General features: G+C 41.5%; 1 protein-coding gene across 9 annotated transcripts in view; it reads right to left on the bottom strand.

The window, feature by feature from the left end:
* KLHL29 (kelch like family member 29) overlaps nucleotides 1-16,742 on the bottom strand; it is a 616,221-nt gene that overhangs the window by 11,153 nt on the left and 588,326 nt on the right. For all 9 annotated transcript variants that reach the window (XM_061622707.1, XM_061622698.1, XM_061622704.1 and 6 more), the window contains one exon: nucleotides 7,970-8,114. In XM_061622707.1, the coding sequence (XP_061478691.1) occupies nucleotides 7,970-8,114 (145 nt within the window). The remainder of the gene's footprint in view (nucleotides 1-7,969; nucleotides 8,115-16,742) is intronic.

Below are 16,742 nucleotides of genomic sequence, written 5' to 3'. Positions count from 1 at the left end.
TAAAAATATGGGAGCTTAATTGGGCAGACTATAAATTACTAAATGACAGTTCTGCTTGGGTGCTGGGTTTTTAGTGGGTTCTTACAAGGTCTTTCATTAGTGACCACTGAAAGGGGTTGTTTTTAGACCAGATGTGATTAAACCAGCACTTCCAGCTGTGGACTGCTCATTAACATCTGGTGAGGCTTTTTTGTTTGGTGCTGAATCATCAGGATCCGTTTCCTCTGGAGCAGCCAGGGCTGGTTATGTCTCAGGGGACTCTTTTGCACTGGTACCAAACTTATTTAACAGCCAAACCTCCTTTAGAAGTTTATCGCAGCAAGACATTCTACAATCTTGGCTTGAGTTGACCATAAACATTAATCCTTGTCCAGATACAATATTTAAATGAAGAAATATCTTCTCTAGCTGTCCTTGAGCTTATAAAAGAACATTTAAATGACTAAATTAGCATGTTCGTATGCATCACATTCTCTTTCATTCTTGCAACCAGTTTTAGTAACTGAAAACGGGCGCAATGCCACACACACTAATTTATCTGGAATTGCTCCAAAGAGCCATTAAAAAGAAGCCAGAGAGTTCCTTTTAAAAACTTCCCATTTACGGTATTTACAAGAAAAAGCCACCCACAAATATCCTAGTGAAGGGTGACCACACAGGAAGAGGAAATTCATGCGTCAGAACTTCTCTCTCTCTTTTATCTTTTCATTCTAATTCTATACCGTCGTTCTTTTCTGTGTGGCAAAAATTCTGCAACACCACTATTTTTCCATGTTGAAGACTCATGTTCAAGCATGGTAGACAAGGAACCCTAGAGGTATTGCTTGTGCCTTGTGGTCTCCTTTCAACATACGAATAGTGCAAGGCATTTACCAGCCTACTATCTGCAACACTTTAGTGCCCAGTATCATGTAATAATTGGTACACATGCTGGAAGAGGCAGGCATCTATGATCCAAAAAAGGTGTCCCCGCACTTGTAGTGCGAGTCGTTTCCGACTCTTAGGGTGACGCCTTGTGACATTTACTAGGCAGGCCGTATATATGGGGTGGGATTGCCAGTTCCTTCCCCGGCCTTTACCCCCCAGCATATGCCGGGTACTCATTTTACTGACCAAAGCTTCGGCTGCGTTACCGCCGCTTACCACTCTGCACCACGGAGGATCCCTATCTATGATCTACCTCTCAAGTAATAGTCACATTTGTGTGATAACGGATCTGCTAACAGCAGAAGAGGGCCACCACGAATGCTTTTCATAGTACTGTTGTGCCAGTGTTCTCCTTCCTCTATGCTGGCATACCCAATACCTCAGTACTACAGATATGCATTGATGGTGCCATAGCAAGCAAGAACAACCTGTGCTGAATAATTCACATAGGGAGTCAGACAATTCCGTCAGTTATCACTGCTCTGGGCACAATCCAGCCGGAAGTAGCCAGTCTTACAGGGCAATCCAACTTGTTGGAGGCTAGTGGAAATGGAGAGTTGGTGGAAGGGGAGGATGCTGGCTGCACCACCAGGGCTCAGTGGAAGGAAACGACACGCATGCTTCCTTCTGCCATCTCTTTTCCTGGTGTATTGGCTGCTGGGACTAAGGGCTGCAGGACTGAGCTGAACAGGCTCAGGATGTAGCATAAGTCCTCCCCTTGGTTCCACCCCCAACACCTCCCCAGAATGCCCCTTTTTCAAGCCTTCCACTGGCTCCACATGCTGGTCTTGGTTGAGCTGCCTGGGCCATGACTGCGCCCGGGGACGGTGGAGTTCTGCTGTACCCGGTGGGGGGACTTCTGCCAACAGAGCCTGGCAGCACCGACACCTTTCCTCCTCCTCCGCAGCTCCATCATATCCTGAAGCCCCTCAGCCTGGTGTAAATACCAGTGTGCCCTTAATTATTGTTGATTTAAGTGTAAAGCCCATGCTTAAATTTCACGTGTTGATCAGATAAGATGTGAAACTGCTTCACTCTGTGCCTATTATACAAAAAGATTACAAAAACAGCACTGCAGTGTTACTGGGTTTTTTATGACTTCCCCTATCGCTCGCCATCTACTAGTGAAGTACAGAAGACAAGGAAGTGCTTTGTACTAAATGAGACAACTGACCTGTCTAGCCCAGTAGGGTCTAGTCAGACTGGTGTTAGCTGTCCAGCCAAAGTCTTTCCAGTCTCTGCTGCCTAAAACCTGGAAACGTTTGAGCCTGAGACAAACAAGGCTCTGTTACTGAGCTATAGTCTTCCCCAATCTCAGCCTTTCTGGTTCCTTGGACATTTCTCAGGAAGAACAGTGTAATCTTCATTCTTCCCAATTCTCTTTCCACATTCATTCAGGATACATACGTTGAACTTCCTCTCTCTCTCTCTCTCTCTCTCTCTCTCTCTCTCTTTCTCTCTCTCTCTCTCATGGTGCTCTGATCATATCGCCTCTCTCTCCTTAAGTCTCTACATAAGCTGCCACTTTCCACATCCGCCTCAAATGTTTAAAGGACTAGAGTTTCTGTTTCCAGTTATATCTCCCCTCCCATAGAGCACACAGGAAGCTATCTTTTAACTAAGTCAAGACCATTGGTACATCTAGCTTACTGTCGGAGAGGAAGAGCTCTCCAGGATATCGAGTCAGGGCTCTTTCACAGCCCTATCTGCAGATGGCAGAGGTTGAACCTGGGACCCTCTGCATCCAAAGCAGTGCTTTACCATGTGCTCTTTCTGCTCTCATCTCCCCTTACAGTGATGTTGCACTGTTTGGAGCAACAGTCACTGGACACCAATGCCACATACTCACTCGCTTGGCAGAGTCGTTCATGGGTATACCTGGTTAAAGGGGTTACTCAAAACAACGATTGCACACATTTGAGTAGGTTGAGTGGCTGCTGAGCAATAGATGGCTAGCATAGTTTTTTTTAAAAAAATCTTCCATTTTTACACATCATTGTATTATTTCTGGGTGGTATTGATTGGATACCACTGAGCGTTTGGGAAAAGGGGTATTTTAACATAGTATAAATTAAGTCATATGCCTTATGTAAGTCTTAGGTGGCCTTGCCTTTGTATTTTTGAGGAGTGCTGACTCGTTCTTTCTGGAGATCTGGATGCAACCTACAGATATTTTTGTTCGGATCACTTATAAAAGTGACCAAAATACATTAACTATTAATGAATTAAAAACCATGGAAAAAGAGAGGGGATGGGAAGTCTTGGCACTAGATGGAAGATATTAAAAGCAGAAATATTAAATAAAGTACATGATAATGAATGTAGAAGAATCAAAGGAGTCAGATAGAACTTAAAAGAAAGCATGTTGATGAGTAACATATCTTTTTAAAGGAAACAAAAACCTAACAGCCCCCCTTGTTATTGTGCAATATAGCCTGACACTCAGTTTTATTAAAGAGTTCCATTTGGTAGGACAGAGGAAAAAGAAATTGCCAGTTGGGAACTGCTGGTTCTAAATTAGCTTCTCTGGAATCATTGCTCATGCTGGCATGGCTGCTGATACCCTGTGAATAAACTCAGTTATATAGGTCTATTTGCATGCCGTCTGAATTCTAAGCAAACTGGGATATGAAGCTCACACAGAGAAAACACATTCTATATTTTTTTTCTCAAAGGTGAACTAGAAAAGGGGAGAATGGATGTCCGTCTAGCTGTAGCCGCTTAATTTCTGGCACATACATATTTTAGGAAGATTTTCTTAATATTTAGAAAGCTAATAATTTAGTATCGAGACCAGGGCCAGGAGTTTTTTATCCTGATGTTTAGGGAGTGAAGTCTTCATTAGTGGGTTTCAACTCCCTGCTTTAATTCAGACTCTCAAGTTCATATAGCATTACCACCTATATAGCATTACTATAGGGACAGGTGACCGTTTGTAGCCTCTGTGTAGCTGAGGACAGAGTACTGCTACTCCTTATTTCTATGCAACCTCTTGGAAATTGGAGGAAAGGATGATAATGCTGTGCTTAAGCTTGTAAACTGGAGGCTACACAGGCTTCCCATGCTGTACAGACACAATTTTAAGCTGCTTTTAAGCAGCTATCATGTGGCTTCTGGTTGTCTGAATCCAATTACAGATAGATGATGGAAGCTAAACAGAAGATGGCAGAAACTCTTTTCTTCCCAGTGATGGATTGTAAGGCAAGGGATTTTAAGTGGCAAGGAACACACGTAATATGTGAAGGCTTGGTGTGGGTCCTGGGCCACAGAACCGACAGGAACACCAAGATAGGGAAAAACCCAGTGCTGAGATAAGGACCTAGCAGAGGTCCACTGGGTATTTGGAGACTGACAAGATAAAAGTCTAGGAGACAGTGTCCTGTAACAAAATAGACACAAAGCCCAATCCCTTTGCTCTTGTGATTTTACACCTCTACAACCAAGAGAACTAAAAAAAGTCTGGCAACATTAAAAATAAGATTCTTAGGATTTTGAGAGGAGCCAGTGCACTGCCTCCAAATGCCTCCAGACCCTGGGCTCCGTATACCGCTTACATATTGGAAGCCCACTCCTACTTCTGTATGACTGTGGCTCAATATTGCCTGTAATTTCTCTTAACCTATCTGTGCAAAGTCCATTATGTTGTTTTTATAGATGAGCACAAGTTACTGGCATGTGGGAAAATGCAGCAAAAATATAAACAGTGCTAACTGCTATAAATATTTCTATGAACTTAAAAAAAAAAACACATGAAGTTTGATTATTGCTGTGCATAAATTTTTACTTCATGGATAGAAAGTATCATTTCCTCCATTCTGAATATACAAATAGGATCGCTTTGGACTCCGTAACAGGGAGGTAGCTGCAGTTTTTCAATGCGAACAGAACATTGCCTCTCATACCTTGGATAAAATCTCCTAGTCTGTCAAGTGATCTTGGCCAAAGAATAGTAGTATTTCACATGAAAGTAATTGTAATGTGGTTAAAGAACATCCCTCATTTTTAAAAAATAAAATCCCACATAATTAATGGAATGAATTATCAAGGGAAGTTATGTCAGTTGTATCACACTGCTTCTGGTTTACAATCTTGAGAGAAAAAATATAATTAACTACTGCCTGGACACAGCGGGGTTCTCCTACATTCAGTTTCACTGTTGTTAACACAGAGGAACAATGAAAATATGTAATTAGCATAGAAACAGCAGGAATGCAGTAGCTTTGGCTTGGATTCGGCCTGTTTGCATGTAATGTAATGTCCATGACAAAATTCTCTTGGCAGCCTAGAGAGGGCACTCTTTCAATAAAAAAAGGAAATTCAAATATATGAATTCTGTTTGCGTTGTATGGTAAACCAGCTTTATTGTCCATGCTGCTGCTGCTACGATAAATACTGGGATAAAGATCCAGGTACGTTACTAGACCTGATGAAAGAAAGCTAGGCTGCTGGTGGTACTCTCATCATGCTATGCTGAAAACTACTATGGGAAGTTATTATGGTCCCTCTGAAACGGGAGCTGCTTCTGGATTACTGAAACCTGTAAAAGCCCTTTCAAAAATGTGAATTTTTAGTAACCATAGATGCATTAAACTTTTGACTTAGTTCTTTTATATCCCAAATCAGACACCTTTTGTATGACATGCATACTCTCAGGTCTCATTCAGGCCTAACACTACACCACAGCTTGGTGGTATGAGAATGCACCACACATCAGGCATGTTCAGTCCCACCTCTCCTTCCTCAGCCTTTTGTGCATGAAAGCAGGAAATCTGAAGCTTCTGGTCAGGATTTGGAACAAAGCACAACAGCCCATTTCAGTTGAATACAAGAAACTGTGGTTTGTACAATTCATCATTAATTAACAAATGAAGGGATCCAATCAGAATTAATGTTTCAATATCCTGCTTTGTACAGGTCATTCCTGTATTCAGCCAAAATAGGAAATTTCAGGTTGTCACACACTACAAATGGAAACTTTAAATCTTGCTCCATCATACATGAACAATTGGGGGTGGCAGTCAGAGCCTGATGTTTGCTATGGCACATTCCCATGATGCAAAATACATGGTTTAGCATTCTATCTGAATCTGTCTTCAAATTTTTCATTGTTTCTCCTATATTGATTGAAAACAGTTTGTACAACACAAAGCTACCAACACAGAAATCAGAACACAGAGGTTTCACACAATTTCCTATACATTAATCATTTTCATATGGCAAGGAAAGACCAAAGAATTTTGTCAACATATGAAAAATGGAAATGGACTGCCTTCAATTCGATACTGACTTATGGCGACCCTATGAATAGGGTTTTCAGGGTAAGCGGTATTCAGAGGTGGTTTACCATTGCCTTCCTCTGAGGCTGAGAGGCAGTGGCTGGCCCAAGGTCACCCAGTGAGCTTCATGGCTGTGTGGATTCGAATCCTGGTCTCCCAGGTCGTAGTCCAGCACCTTAACCTGGGAACAATGAAATCTGAGTCTTGCACCTGAGAGACCTTGATGTTTAGATATCAAGAGAAAGCATTCTGAGTGATGCATAACCAGTGATACTAAAGAACAAAGAAAATTATTAAATGGAATTAAACAAATGGAGATTGCTAGAGAGTTACATAAAAAGGGAATTGGGAATATCAGGTGTTGGAATGGACTACTTATTCTTGTAAAAAGTGGTCATTTTGTGGGAAATAAATAAATAAAGCTCTTTTGGTGTAAATAATAAAGTTTTCTGGTTTAACGTTAAAATTAAGTATCTACAAAATTAATAATCAAATAGTGTTATAAGCAGATCTATTTTTGTATGTGTATGTGGTTTATGATAAATAAAATTTACTATAACCCCCCTGGACACCTAAGAATTAACACATGTATTGTGGATATTGTGGCTTAGCACACACCTTACCAGCTGAATGAAGTGCCTCCTAAATTAACCGGTCTATATGCACATAGGTTCAAAGGGTATAAAAAAGTTTTATATACTGGGAGCAAAAGGCAAAATAAACAAACCCAAGAGATAATGAAACAGAGAGAGCCTAAAACTCCCCAATGAGAAATTAATCCTACACATGAATCAGCTGTGAGTTGTCCTGAGAACAAACTGGCTCTTCCCCTATCATTGTACAATCTGAATGCTAGATTTCATCTTCCCATAGCATGCAGTGACATAAACAGTGATCCATGAGATTAGTTATATATTTTCATTAAAACTGCATTTACAGCTGTGATTAGAGATGGTACAAAATTTCAAACACTTCATTCTGCCTTGCTCACATTTGAAACGTCTGTGAGATTTCTGCTCAAGCACTAGAAGCTTTTGTCCTCAACTGTTTTAAAAGTCCATTCTGTCCATAGTCAGTATCACAAACCTGCCATCGCAACAGAATAGGCATCGTTGGAATTTGGTTATCATGGTACTTTCATCATGTCATAGTGAAGTGCTACTTAAATTGCAGATTTCTGATTTTCTAAACATTTTGAATGTTTTACCTCCACCCCCACTCCTCTGAAGGCATTTTGGTGTATAGCACAGGTAAGTAACATAAGCTAGCCATCTAGATGTGATCCACCAAGGCTTCAGTCAGCATTCATAGCCCTGCTCTGCTTCCAGATGGTGGTCCACTTGCTGTCATTTAGTGGAAAAGCTTGGGGCCCCATGAACTACAGGGTTAACCCTATAAAATGGATGCCATTAGTCTTCTTCAGATTTCGGCAAAACAAAGGCATGCTCCAGTCTGGCCTTAAGACCATTCCAATTCTCAAGAGTACTTTAGAGAACAGGGCCTGTCAGTCTTGCACTCAAGAGATCTTGAGGTTTACATATCAAGAGAGGGCATTTAGAGTGATGCATACAGGTAATTAGTAAACAACTAATGTTTCAATTTGTATAATCCAGAGAACACTAACAGCCTTACAATGTATATATCAGACTGAGGAAGAAACATGCATCCATTCCCCCTGTGCTTCTCATGCTAATAATTTCCTCCGTCAGGAAAAAAACACATTGAGGTGCTGGTAATTCAAATGTAATTTTGTGTTGTTGTCTCACCTGCAGAACTGCCTGGAGTGGTTCATGTTGGGGCCTGCTTTAATATTGCCTTTTTCTGGGTCATAGATGGTGGTCGCTCGTGCATAAGCTCCTCCAAGAATAAAGATGAAACCATTGAGAGTGACTGCAGGAGCATATTTGTTATCTGTCAATGGAAAACAACACTGAGATCAGTTTCCAAGCTTGGTACTAGAATCAGGGTTTTTTTTATTTATACATTCCCCTTATTTATAGATAAGTCACGTTTCTCAAAACCTCCAAGGCCAGAGAAAGAAAAATGAGGAAGTCTTTTTGCTGCTGTTGCTGCTGCTCATTTTGGTCTTCACTCCTAAACTTCTCAAAGGCACATTTTAAAGTTCATTGGTTCTCCCCATTCCTAGCACACATTGGCTGCAATCCAATACCTTCCCATCTAATGTTACATATTCTTGTCTAAAAAAAATCACCACGTATGGTTCTCTGAAAGGGTTTCTTTGAAGCTTAAGCGAGCATGTCAAATTGCTTCAAAACTGTAGCACATTTTAATACAACATGCTTAATTTCTAAGCAGCAGGTTTATATAGAAGGTTCCAAAATAGCTTATTTTTAATATTCCATCATTTGCCTTTAGGTGAATCTATATCTATTCCCTCAACCCATCCCAGGCACAAATTTTGATCCCTGTTTTTTCTGCACATTGTTAAGCAGACCAGAAACTCTCCTGTGATAGATACATCCATAGCTGAGCTATGCTGTTTTAAACTGGGAGATTAGGTATTTGAAGACTTTCTGCCCATACAAGATTAGCATGCAAGGGTTTTTTTGGGGGGGGGGAATCCAGTCAATTCAGTGCTGAGGAGCATTTAAGTATTCAGGGTGGTATGCAACAAAGTACTTTGGCTAGTACAATGATTTCTGCTTGCGCAACTGAACTTTCCAACCCTCTCCTCTCCCCGTGTGCCCCCATGCCATCCCCAAATCTACTTTAGAGAGTTAGGTGAGCACCCCAGAACAGATTTAGGGGGTGCACAGGGTGAGAAGAGGGAGGGGAAGTTCTGCTGTGCAGCCAAAAGTTCTTGGGCTAGTGGAGCTACTTTGTTGGATACCGCCCTTAAACTAAAATTGTATGGCCAAGCAACAAACATATCACATAGCAGCTTCTGCTCATTTGTTGTAGCTTAAGTGATATCAAGGGTTTGTAGGTCACATGAGATTAAAAAGGTTTACAGGCACTTTGGTAGGCTCAAATAGGCTCATCTATATACCCTGATTGACACATGTAAATTGGATTTTTTAAACTACTGAGCTGTTTTGTATTTTATGGCATTAAAAAAACTTCTTATCTCTAAATAGAGATTCAGAGTAAATCACAAATAAAGTGAAATATTACTCTTCATTAGAGACAGTTTGCTGTTATCGTCAAGGTTCAAAAATCTTGAGCTATAAATCTTGAGCCAGTCACTATCTCTCAGCCTAAACTACCTAACAGATTTATTGTAAGAATGAAATAAGGAGGGGGAAGAACCATGTACACAAACCATGAGATCCTTGGAGGAAAAGTGGAATAGAAATGTAATAATGAAATAAATAAATAAAATTTAATAAATAAGAACATACGGTTGTAAATGCCACATTAAATTATCCATGAAAAATGCCCAGACAACCACACTTAACCATGCTACGTTTTCTCCATATAAACTAGTTCTAAACTTAGTATAATCTAACTTTTAAATATACATTGCCTCCACCAACTAGGTGCCCTCCAGATGTTTTGGACCATGCAGTTTTGACTAAAGTACGTATTTTCCCAAGCAGTTTCTTCTAATATAATGCATAATACTGTATGTTATTATACAACCACCAAAGTGGCTTGTATACTATTGCGAGTAGGATTTTTTGCATTCCACCATGTTAAATTGAAAATAGCTCCCATGCCATTTTGCTGCTTCCCATAAGCTTATTTCAAAACAAAATCTAACAATACATATAGTCCTGAACTCAGAAATGCTTGTAACAACCCTCTACATTTTCATGATGATACACAAAACACTCAGAAAGAATCCACAGTTTCAAATCTAAAACAGTAGGGGGAAAATCCAGAACCCTGTAGTTTACAAAAAAAAAAATCCAAAATCCAGTAGTTTCGTCATTTGTTGAAATTAAACATGATATATTAACAGAATACCAGTAATCCTATTACTGACCTTGCCCCATACTCTTTTTGCCCCTCCCCCTCCTGTCCCCCCTCCCCCATGATCAGTTTCACCTATCCTAAGCAAGATGCTGCGAGGCACAGAGTGGTAAGCAGCGGTAACGCAGCCGAAGCTCTGCTCACGGCCGGAGTTCGATTCCAACGGAAGGAGAAAGTCAAATCTCTGGTAAAAGGGGTTGAGGTCCACTCAGCCTTCCATCCATCCGTGGTCGGTAAAATGAGTACCTGGCATGTGCTGGGGGGTAAAGAAAGGCCAGGGAAGGAATTGGCAATCCCACCCCATATATACGGTCTGCCTAGTAAACGTCGCAAGACGTCACCCTAAGAGTCAGAAGCGACTCGCAGTATAATTGCAGGGATACCTTTACCCTTTTAAGCATGATTGCACAGGAGTAAATCCCATTGAACTCAATAAGCATACAAATGATCAAACCTGCCCTCCCCTCCTCCCACCCCTTCTTTTCCCTCCGTTCCCTCCCCCCTCACCTTTCTCTCCCCTGCTCTTCCCCCTTCTAACCCCTATCTCCACTCCTCCCTCCTTTCCCCTGCCATTCCTACTCCCCCCTCTCCCCCTTCCCTGTGCCCACCTCTCCCCCTTCTTCCTTCCCTTTCCTACTCCTCCTCTGCTCTCCTTCTCCCTCCCTCCTGGTCAGTTTCACATATCCTAAGCATGATTGCATAGGAGTAAATTCCACTGAACTCAATAAACATGCAAATGATCAATCCATTCTCAGCAAACTTGCACAGGATCCCATTTCTTACCTCCTGGATTAAAAAGCAGAGAAATTCACTAAGAGGCAAAAACCTTTGCTGTTTAATTATGTACCTACAGCCAATAGATATTTCTATCAAACTTTTAAAAGCAGGGAAAGTGGGCAGCTATTGTGAATGCACCAGGGGAGCAGGAGACCTGACCTCCTCTCTGAGATATTGTACTGCCCTACAAATTTGCAAAAATGCAAACGCAATCTGAGTTGGTCTTTCACAGTCCAATCCACTTCCTGTGTACTTTGGAAGAATTTGGTAAAATGTGCCTCTGAGCATATGGTGAGTGGTGACAATACCTATAATCAGGACTGCATCTCCAAAGTGGCAAATTATATTTTTTGTATGTTTGTTGGTGTTCTTTTTACTTTGCTTCTTTCCTATGTTACTACTGTTTTTACAGAGAATGTAATCTAGAAAATTATATTCTGCTCATTCTTGATCCTAGAAATGTGCACAAAATCTGTTTTCATTATTTTCATAGCCTTTTATTGGTCAATGTCATATAATGATGACAGTCTTTTGTGTTTCAAACTGCAGGTTATAGTCTATTTCCATTTTGGGTGCATTATGTTATGTTATGTTATGTTATGGGTTATTTCTAGGTCGCCTTTCAGCCAAGAAGGCCCCCAATGCGGCTCACACAGAAATAGAAAAACATAAATACAAATAAAAACAACACAATCTACAAGAATTCAAACCAACAAAATTATAACATTTCTAAAAAGCATCAACAACTAAAAACAAAAAGCAGTCATCATCTTGATAAAGGACAGTCCCCAGAAAAATGTCACTAAGAGCAGAGGGCAAAACAGCAATACATCTCAGTCTGCAGCTCCTGATAAGATCCAAGCAGAGGGGTGGGGCAAGGCAGGTGGAAAAGCTTGCCCCTTGATGGTCCCAGCACAGTCTCACCCTTGCAGCAATCAAATCATGCATTAATAGTTGAATCTGAAATTGCAGCTTTGATGTAAAATCAGACTGATTAGTATGTTGCTACTTTAAGCAATCAGTCTAACTGCTGGAAAAAACAAACTTGGCCTGCCAAGATGCATGTGTTCAGCCTGCTATGCTTAAACCACTCCATTTAAGGAAGGGGGGGGCACGGTCAATTAAAAACATAGAGCACTGATATAAATTTTGTCCCACTGTTTTATCTTGTGCAAACCAAGACACTCAGTTCTGCAGAATTGTCAGTGCCATTGTTCCACAATTGCTTTTGGAGTTTTTTAGTGTAAATTATGCAAAGTGTTGTATTTCACATGTTCACAGAAACAGAAGCAAAAGAACAGAATTTACCATAGGAACTACCATAGGAATTGAAAGTAAATAACATCTTTAAAGTGAATACCTGACCTATATCAACTGTCTTAATATTGTTGCTTCCTCCTTGCTAAAACAAGATCGGCACAGCATATGTCTTGTTTCTGTTATTTGGGCTGACTGCAGGTCTTGCCACCACTCACCATATTCTCAGAGGCACGTTACCAAATTCTTTCAAGGTACACAAGAAGTGGACTGGACTGTGAAAGACCATCATTGTGGGAGGGAATAGTTCCAGTCACCCCCGGTGATCTGACCACTCCTGAAAAAGCCCACCCTGGACCCATTGGTCTCTGACAATTACCAACCGGTCACAAATACCCCCTTCTTAGGTATTGCTGTAAACCGCCCAGAGAGCTTCGGCTATGGGGCGGTATATAAATGTAATAAATAAATAAATTCTTAGAGAAGGTGATTGAGAGGGTTGTGGCGCAGCAATTGCAAGTACTCTTGGATGAAACAGATTATCTTGACCCATCCCAGTCTGGGTTTAGGCCTGGTTATGGGCTGAATCGGCCTTGGTTGCCCTGATGGATGACCTTTATCAGCGGAAGGACAGGGGGAGTGCGACCCTGTTATTCTTACTTGATCTCTCAGCGGCTTTTGATACAATTGACCATGGTATCCTTCAGGGCCAACTTGGTGAGATGGGTATTGGAGGCACTGTTTTACAGTGGTTCCAATCCTATCTCCAAGGTCGTTCTCAGATAATAGTATTGGGCGACTGTCTTTCGGCCCCCTGGCAGTTGTGCTGTAGGGTGCCGCAGGGTACCATCTTGTCCTCCATGCTGTTTAACATCTATTTGAAGCCCTTGGAAGCGGTCATCAGGAGATTTGGGGTGAGGTGTCAGCAGTACGCTGATGATACCCAGTTCTATTTCTTTGTAGCATCTGAATCAGGAGAGGCCATGCAAGCTCTGGACCGCTGCCTGGATTTGGTGGTGGGCTGGATGAGGGCCTATAAACTGAGTCTGAATCCTAGCAAGATGGAGGACTGTGGGTTGGTGGTTCCCAAGTTCAGATAATTGGTCAGCTGCCTGCTTTGTATGGGGTCGTACTCCCTCTCAAAGAGTAGTCTGGGGGTGCTCCTCGATCCACCTTTGTCGCTAGAGGCCCAGGTGACCTCAGTGGCTGGAGTGCCTTTTACCAGCTTCGGCTGGTAAGACAGCTGCAGCCGTTTCTGGAACAGGATAGCCTGACCACTGTTGTCCACGCACTTGTAACCTCTAGGCTCGATTACTGTAATGTGCTCTATGTTGGGCTGCCCTTGAGGTTGGTCTGGAAGCTGCAGCTGGTGCAAAATGTGGTGGCATGGCTGCTCACTGGGGCAGGGTATCGCCAACCTGTCACCCCGCTGCTGAAAGAATTGCACTGGCTGCCCATTTGCTACCAGGCCAAGTTCAAGGTTCTAGTTTTGGTGTACAAAGCCCTATACAGCTCGGAACCAGGATACCTGAAAGACTGTCTTATCCCTTATATACCCAGTCGATCACTGCGTTCTGCAGGTGAGGGCCTCCTGCAGATACCATCTTATGAGGAGGTCCATTCTGCACAACACAGAAAATGGACCTTTAGTGTGGCAGCACCTACCCTGTGGAATTCCCTTCCCTTAAATATTAGGCAGGCGCCATCTCTATTATCTTTTCGGTGCCTACTGAAGACTTTCCTCTTTCAACAAGCCTTTTAAGTTGAGACCTTATCCCAGTCTGCATCTGTGTTGGAATTGCTTTTTAATATGTTTTTAATTCTTTTTTTTAACAATGTATTTTAAACCTTTTTATGATGTCTTGAAACCTTTTCAAAAATGTTTTTAAAGATGTTTTGTTTTAATGCATTTTAAAGTCTGTTTTTATGATGTTTTAAAGTGTCTTTAGTGCTTTTGTTTGCCGCCCTTGGCTCCTGCTGGGAGGAAGGGCAGGATATAAATGAAATAATAAATAAATAAATAAATACATAATAAATAAACAAACAAACCCAAATTGTGTTTGCATTTTTACAAATTAGTAGGGCAGTACAATATCTCAGAGAGGTCAGGTCACTCACTGCCTTGGTTATTCACTATACCCACCCAATTCCCCTGCTTTTCAAACTTTGTTGGCTATAGATACATTCTCAGACCACAAAGGTTTTTGCCTATTAGCAAATTTTCTCTAATACATTCAATTTTATGGACACTTTTACTTAATGTATGCATTTCTGTAAACATTGTTTGGCTTGAGAACTGCATCACAAAATTAGGGTAAATATGAATTTTGAAATATGACTATTTCAGTTCTCATATTGTTTTGGAAAGTATGGATTTGATAGATTTGCTTTTAAATGTGAACTAAATCCAATTTTACACCATCCCTAGTTTCAGGAGACATCAATGGCTACTAAAAATGATGGCCAGGGCCGGCTCCAGGAATGCCGGGGCCATTGGGCATCAGCTTGCCCTGGGCCCCGGCGGGTGTGCATGTTCGTGTTCACACGCGCACGCGCACAGCCCCACCCCACCTCACCTCACCTGTCTGCTGTCTTTTACCATTGCCCTTAATGAAGATGGCGGCCGCGGTTTCCCTAAGGGGATGAAGCTTCCGCCGCCATCTTTGTTGATGGCACGCATGCGTGCTATGCGCGTGCATCTCTGCCATCAACTAAGATGGTGGCAGGGGCTTCAGTACCTTAGGGAGACTGCAGCTGCCATCTTCGTTAAGGGCAACAGTAAAAGACAGCAGACAGGTAAGTGGGGAGATGTGGGGGGCACGGATCACGGAAGGGGAGCAGAGGGGCATCTGAGGGGCCACCTGTAGCTCCAGGGGCCGTCGGGCCAGTGCCCAACCCGGCAGCCCTTTAGAACCGGCCCTGATGATGGCTATGCTCTTCCTCCATAGTTAGAGGCGGTATGCTTTCGAATACCAGTTTCTGGAAACCATAGGACAGGAGAGTGCTCTTGCACTCAGTTCCTGCTTGTGGGCTTCCCATGGTAGGCATCCGGTAGGTCACTGTGAGAAAAGGATGCTAGACTAGATGCACCATTCGGCTTATCCAGCAGGCTCCTTCTTATGTACATCTCTGGGCAGGTATCAGAAAGATATTTTCCTTTATATCACAAAAAATTTTTTAAAAAGACAAAAGTCCACTGCTAGATATGCTACATAATCAGCATGTAAATCAACACCACAAAAACATCTAGGAGAAGAACACTGTGTGATTCTTTAAAGATAAAGAGGAATTGAATCACCAAAAAGATAAAAAGCATATAGTTGTCAGCTTTTTCTCAACTACACCATTACTAAAATTTGACAAGTCTTCTGAATATCCTATCTTCCTTTTACTGCTTGCAAAATCAAAACTGTGTATATCTGTTTTTGTTATTGACACAAAGAGCTGTCTTCTGTGTGAACCCTCCACATATGCTGATCACATTTTCACAGACTCTTTTGAGCTAACACACTTCAACTTTCTGGAAGACACATTAATCTAACAAAAGAAATTTTGAAACTTAACCTCAAAAGCCCACAGGGATATTCTTCTGGGCTACCTCAAGGCAGAAACAATAACTCCTCAGGAGACCAATTCCCTACCTTCATATGCCTTTGTTGTATAAAAGAAAGAACATCTTCCTTTGGTGTTTTAATAGCAGAACTTCACTTTTATTGCTTATAAGCAGTTAGCATGGGTCCTCTGAATCCTTTGTAGGGAACTAGCATTATGCTGGTTTGGATGTCCTATAACCGTTCCTAATATTCAGCCCATCTGTTTTATTTTCCCAACTTTAGCTCTTAGAAATTTCTTAGGAAAAAGTGAGAGGGAATGAGTTCTGATTTGCCAGTTTCAGGGAAGAAGAATAGTGTATAAAATGACAGCAGGTCAGGACTTTTAGACTGCAAAAAGCATGAGTAGGGTCAGAACAACAGAACCAGTCAACACACTGTTTTTTGTCATTGCAGTGTACAGTGAATCCCCTCAGATGCCCCATATGGGAATATCCACATTTTTAATTTATTAAAACATGTCCAATGTCCTGGTAGAAAGCCCACTGAATTCAATGGGTCTTACTTCTAAGTAGACAAGTATAGGATTGTACTGTTGTCCTCACAATAAGAAACACATCTCTGTTACTGTCATTTAAAAAGTGGGGAATTGAGGCTGAGGGATTTAACTGGAACACAATCCAGGACCCCTATATCAAGATATAACCCTTTATTTTGCCCTTTTGTCATCTTATGTTTTTATTTGGGAGGTCTGCTTCAGATTCCTAATCATCAACAAATAATAACCATAGTGTCAAGGAGTAAGGCCTAGGGGATCCAGACCTACAGAATATTTCCCATTGGTATCAAGTGATTTTGGACCTCAATAAGCTTTTCCCAACAAGTTTTCTGCTTTTATATATATTGGTTCTGCTTATTTATTTGAAGTAAATAATCTGAACCACACTGGCATTTCCAACAGGCAGTCCTCAAAGAGAATTATGCTGATTCTCTTCTAACACATGCACTCTCAGTTTGG

This window comes from Rhineura floridana, chromosome 4, assembly GCF_030035675.1.
Source record: "Rhineura floridana isolate rRhiFlo1 chromosome 4, rRhiFlo1.hap2, whole genome shotgun sequence".
Taxonomy (NCBI): domain Eukaryota; kingdom Metazoa; phylum Chordata; class Lepidosauria; order Squamata; family Rhineuridae; genus Rhineura; species Rhineura floridana.
Note: the sequence above shows the minus strand (reverse complement) of the source record. Positions and strands in the feature narration are given on the sequence as shown.